The 5,614-nt window shown below is 47.8% G+C and overlaps 1 protein-coding gene across 1 annotated transcript; it reads left to right on the forward strand.

The window, feature by feature from the left end:
• The first annotated feature begins 533 nt into the window (after nt 1-533).
• Nucleotides 534-3,953, forward strand: phox2a (paired like homeobox 2A). Its single transcript, XM_060075719.1, has 3 exons — nt 534-1,272; nt 2,596-2,783; nt 3,001-3,953. The coding sequence occupies exons 1-3, from the start codon at nt 1,050-1,052 to the stop codon at nt 3,502-3,504; spliced, it is 915 nt and encodes a 304-aa protein (XP_059931702.1). The 5' UTR covers nt 534-1,049; the 3' UTR covers nt 3,505-3,953.
• Nucleotides 3,954-5,614: the final 1,661 nt, after the last annotated feature.

A 5,614-nucleotide genomic window follows, 5' to 3' on the forward strand; every position in this document is an offset into this window, starting at 1 on the left:
AGCTTTTAATATCAGGAATCCTACCGGGAGCCAGAACCCACCTCACATATGAACACGTCTCTGGTTTACGTGCAGGCGCATTTAACCGACCCGTTTGGACGATGTGCCACTTGTGAAAACAGCCTGTCACGTTTGATCTTCAAATAAATTAATTGAAGTCAAACGAAACCGTATAAACAGCAATTAAACAGGCCCACAATTAAATCCACCCAATAACTTTGTAATGCTGGGGCGACATTGGATATCAAGCATTCGAGCATCACTTGGCTATGCCCCTGCGCCATCTAATTATAATAATAATAATCTGCACGTTTAAAGGGTTATACCTATAGCCCAACAAATAGAATGCGGGGGAAATAATACGTATACATAAAAAAACACCTCAAGGTATCTCAAGTCATCGGCCCGCACGAGCTATAGGCTGTACCTGCGCTTCCATCATGGCGACCAAGGCTCCCAGCCTCCCCACGCATGCGCAGTGGTGCGCGCGTTGCAAGGGGGCCGTCCGTGTCAGCGATCACTGGCTGTGCCCCCCCAATAGACTCTCGAGGCATTGTCATGGAAAAAGACCACCGCCTCGCTATTGTCTCGCTCTCCACCAAAGTTTATTATAAGCGCCGCGCGGGGCAGCAGCACAGTGCGCTGTCAAACAGGAGCAGGAGAGACACGGACACACACACAGACGCACAGAGAGAATAACCTGGACGAGGAGAAAGCATGAGAATAACAACCTATAAGCAAGACGCTTAATACTGAAACAGGAGGGGGGGCATTTTCTGGATAATTGTATCAAGCTAAAGGAAGAACAACTGCGTCTCAGAGAAGACAAGGAGAAGAGATCCGAGGGGACGGAGGACCGAGTCGAGCCGAGGAGAGCGCAGTAGCAGGAGACCTTGCTGGAAATAGAGACATTTCGACCAGCGTTCAAAGACAACGGCATATCCCCCCAAAAAACAAACACTGTTTCCTAGACGAATCTTTTCGTTTTTAATTCTCAAATCGTGCGCGTCTGGTTTGAAATACTCGTGGGTGTCACTCGCTGACCTTCGATGTATAAGATGGATTACTCGTACCTGAACTCCTACGACTCGTGCATGGCCGCGATGGAGGCGTCGGCCTATGCGGACTTCAGCTCGTGCAGCCAGGCCAGCTCGTTCCAGTACAACCCCATCCGGAGCGGGCCCTTCTCCAACCCGGGCTGCACCCCGCTCAGCACGGCCAGCTGCACCCTGGGGGCCCTGCGCGAGCACCAGCCCACCCCTTACTCCACAGGTACGATGGGTTCCGTTCGGTCCCGTTATGTTTCGGGTTTGTTTGGGTTGAAATCTGTTGTCACTTTAAGCACAATCGGAGTCGTGAGAAATAGTTGGTAAAATGGTGTTAGCGACAATTTTCTGCATTGTCCGTTTATTTGCTTTGATTGCGAATTAATGCAATATTGATAATATATTGGGTCAATGTAATATGATGTAGGCCTTTTGGTTTGGTCTATAATGTGTTTGGGTTCATAATCAATTCGCTAGACCTGAATTAATTAAATTAGGCTAACTAAATCAACAGTGAAAAGCAGCCTTATTGTAGCCTATGTCTGCATTTTATATCATTCGAAATTATATTAGTCAATCAACTTTCAATTACAAGATAAGGGAAGGGATAAGGAAGGGAAACTCAACATTTAACTAATTGATGGTGCCGATCACAGGCTAATCTGTGTCCATTACATCCGAACAAGGAGGAAACAAGGAATTCAAATAAAAGCTAATAAAAGTGTGCCCAACGTCACAACATTGTGGAATAATTACGCATCATGTTGCTGCGCCACCAAACCAACTGGTCGGATCCGGCTGTCCGGGAATGTGGCCATCAACAGTGTTCCCCTCGTCCCAAATTCCAAACCTACAAAAAAATAAAAACATGCATTTTCATTAATTATGGGATTATATTCATTTTTCTAGAAGCAAAAGTAACAGCAGCCGTATAAATGAAAAATATTTCATATAGGCCTAGGCGAATGGGGTGACGCTCATCCCGACTAACATCCACGATAATATGCGCATCATATTTAATGTTCATCTGCCGTTTTTCTTTCCTTACACCTGTTTATTTTTCACATATCACCAGAACATTTAAACATTTGGACAAATCACATTTAATAATATTAAGCCGCACACATTCTGGAGGCATGTCGCTGCAAGCCGTGTCGATTATTAACAGATTATTATGTTATTGTTTAGTTACAGTCAGTAACACATTGTAAATCTATAGTTTTGTACATTCTTCAATTGTTTCTATGGGTTATTGTCTTCATGAAGGCTATTGAAGTGTTTTTATTTAGGCCTAGCATATCATAGGTACAAATTTACCGTGTCACTATACTCGTCTTTGTAGAAAAAAATATACTTATATATTTAATTTGACTCATTTAATTATGATTGAATATGTCCAAACATTGTGATGGATTTATATTAACCACATTTCTCTTCACATACCACAAGGGTATTTATTTACCGCTCCAACTAAGCCCATGATGGTCTCGCGTGGCTTAATGAAGTGAGGTCATTAATGTTTCCCCTTCTTGACGTTCTTTTTTCTTAGTTCCCTACAAATTCTTCTCGGACCCTTCCGGCCTGAACGAGAAGCGGAAGCAGCGGCGCATCAGAACGACCTTCACGAGCTCGCAGTTGAAGGAGCTCGAGCGCGTGTTCGCGGAAACCCACTACCCAGATATCTACACGCGCGAGGAACTAGCGCTGAAAATCGATCTCACAGAGGCCCGCGTGCAGGTAAGAGTTTAAAGCCAGATGCATAAAATAACAACAAAACAATAGGCAGGCCTATGGAATTGTTATGCTATAAAAATCAATAAAATCCCACCATTGGAATTAAACCAAATAAATACCATCACAAGATGAAATACAATCCCCATAAAAACATTGTTTAACGTGCTTCAGGCTCATGAAACGTCTCATTAATCCCTCATTTTTGCTCTCCGTGCATCAGGTCTGGTTTCAGAACAGACGCGCCAAGTTCCGCAAGCAGGAGCGCGCCGCCAACGCCAAGTCCAACGCCAACAGTTCGGGGGGCAGCGCCGGCAGCTCCACCAGCAGCAGCAGCTCTGCGGGCAAGAAGCCCGGGGACCACCGCTCCTCCTCCGACGACGACGAGTCCAAGGAGTCAACCTGCAGCCCCACGCCCGACAGCACCGCCTCCCTGCCGGGCTCAGCCAATGGGAATATGGGCAGCCCCGCCAGCCTGAGCCCCAGCCCGGTGCCTCCAAACAGCGGCTACGCAAACACTTCCAGCTCCCCGGTGCTCCAGGGGCTGAAGGCCCCCAGCTGGCCCAGCCTGGGGCCCTCCAACCCAGCCATGGCCCAGCCCGCCGTCCAGACGCAGGAGATTCTGAAGGCCTGGCAGCCGGCAGACAGCATGACCGGGCCCTTCGCAGGCGTGCTGTCCTCTTTCCACAGAAAACCCAACCCGTCCCTCAAGACGAACCTGTTCTGAAGCACACAGAGACACGCCACGCACGCGGAGGGCCAGAGAGGCTCTGTGGTCGGTTGATTGGTTGGTTGAGGAACATGATTTTGTATAGGTTTTGTGGATTGGGGTTAGGGTTGGGTATACGGGCGAAACCCACTTACAACAGGACTCCCCTGAATCAACGTTTAAGTACTGCTGTAGTTCAGTGACGTCACTGGTTTCAGCATCCTGCAGCAACAGATCCACAACAGCAACGGCAACAACAACAACAACGGCAACAACAACAACAACAACAACAGGCTGTGAAACTCTTGCAAAGACCCAGAGATTGAAGAAAATCACAGATCGGTGATGAGTTTGATTGCCGTTGTGTCAACAACGGGATCGACAATTCTCTAAACATGCAGTGCACGTGTCCAGCACCACCCCCAGCCCCCCGCCCCTCCAGTTATCGTGGACACATGCCCAGCCCCCCCACCACCCCCCCCCCCCCCTTTCCCCCTCCTGTGATGGAAACAGAAGACTCTGACGTTTCTCACAAAAGACTGAATAATACCAATATGTTATTATGTCTAATTATGTCTAATATGAATAGCGATGGTTCGACCTCTGAAGAAGAAGAAAAGATGATAGGTTGACGAGAGACACTGAGCGGTCCACTCTATTTAAAATGTATAAAGAATTCCTGTACAGGCCCCTTGACGCAACCCCACAAAAAGCTCTCATGAGGTGTGTGTGTGTGTCTGTGTTAAAGGATATGCATCCTGCCCTGGGACATGCACACCTCGATTCACTCTGAAGGTGATATGCATACATTTGCGTACATTGCGCAGATGCGCACGCAGACACAACCACACTCCTACACTCTGCTGTCGGGTTCTCTCTCTCTCTCTCGCGCGCGCACGCGCGCTCTCTGTCACTGTCTCTCTACCACATCAAGATGTTGAATGGTTTGCGGTGCAGAGAAAGCGCACTTAGGATATGTCACGCACACACACACACACACACACACACACACACACACACACACACACACACACACACACACACACACACCCCTCCACACCAATTCCGAGTGACAGTAGCTGAGAATGGCAGTGAGCTCCGAGTGTTAAGCAGCTAGCTAAACACAAGCCCACCCCCACCAGGAGACAAAAGGCATACTGTTGCAAGCAGAACACCACTTCCTCTAAGCCCCTGGGAGACACCCCAGGAGGAGACCCCCCCACACCAACCACCCCCACCGGGGTACCCTAAACCCTGTCTCGGGCAAAACACGGCCACTCCTAAATCCAATTAGGTTCAGGAAACACTCCTCCCTCACCAGACCCCTCTTCCTCCTTTCTCTCTGTCTTCTTCCCATCCGCCTGGTCTTTACTGTATCAAGGCCAAGTCATCCCCCCAACCCCTCTCCATCCCCTCAAAGCAAACACCCTCACCCTTTCCCTGTCAATCTCCTTCCCTCTCTCATCCTCATCCTCTCTTGTCCCATCACTTCCATTCCTTCTCGTTCCCCCTTGCTCATCCCCCACCCCCACTCTCTGCCTCATCCCTCTCGTTCCCTCATCATCTCTCTTCCTAATCCCTAATGGGTCTCTCACACCCTCTGTCCCTCCCACCCATCTCCCCCGTGCACTTTAATCAAAACTGTTGAAGTATGTACGAATAACACACACACACGCAAAAAAAAACACACCTATATACACACGCACGCACACACACACACACACACACACACACACACACACACACATACAAACACACATGTACACAAGCACACACACACAAATATACAGAAACACACACACACACACACACACACAAACACACACGCAGTTTTCCAAACTAAATCCATTGTTATCAGCCACCTAACGGTTTTACCTATAGATTACGGAATGGTAGCTCTATGGTGTTTTACCAGTTGGAGACAGAGCTGCACATTCCTGACAGCCTAACAGGACTTGTACAGAAGGCTGGTAACCAAGTTTGACCATCTTGCCCTCAGAGTAGTTTCAGACCAGTCTCTTATGATGCTTTGCCTTTATTTGGTATAGGAGTTTTATCTTCCAAAAAAACCATTGAAACATAATATCTCTATTTGATTGCCGTTCTTTAAATAGCATTTCATGATATG

Source organism: Gadus macrocephalus, chromosome 16, assembly GCF_031168955.1.
Source record: "Gadus macrocephalus chromosome 16, ASM3116895v1".
Taxonomy (NCBI): domain Eukaryota; kingdom Metazoa; phylum Chordata; class Actinopteri; order Gadiformes; family Gadidae; genus Gadus; species Gadus macrocephalus.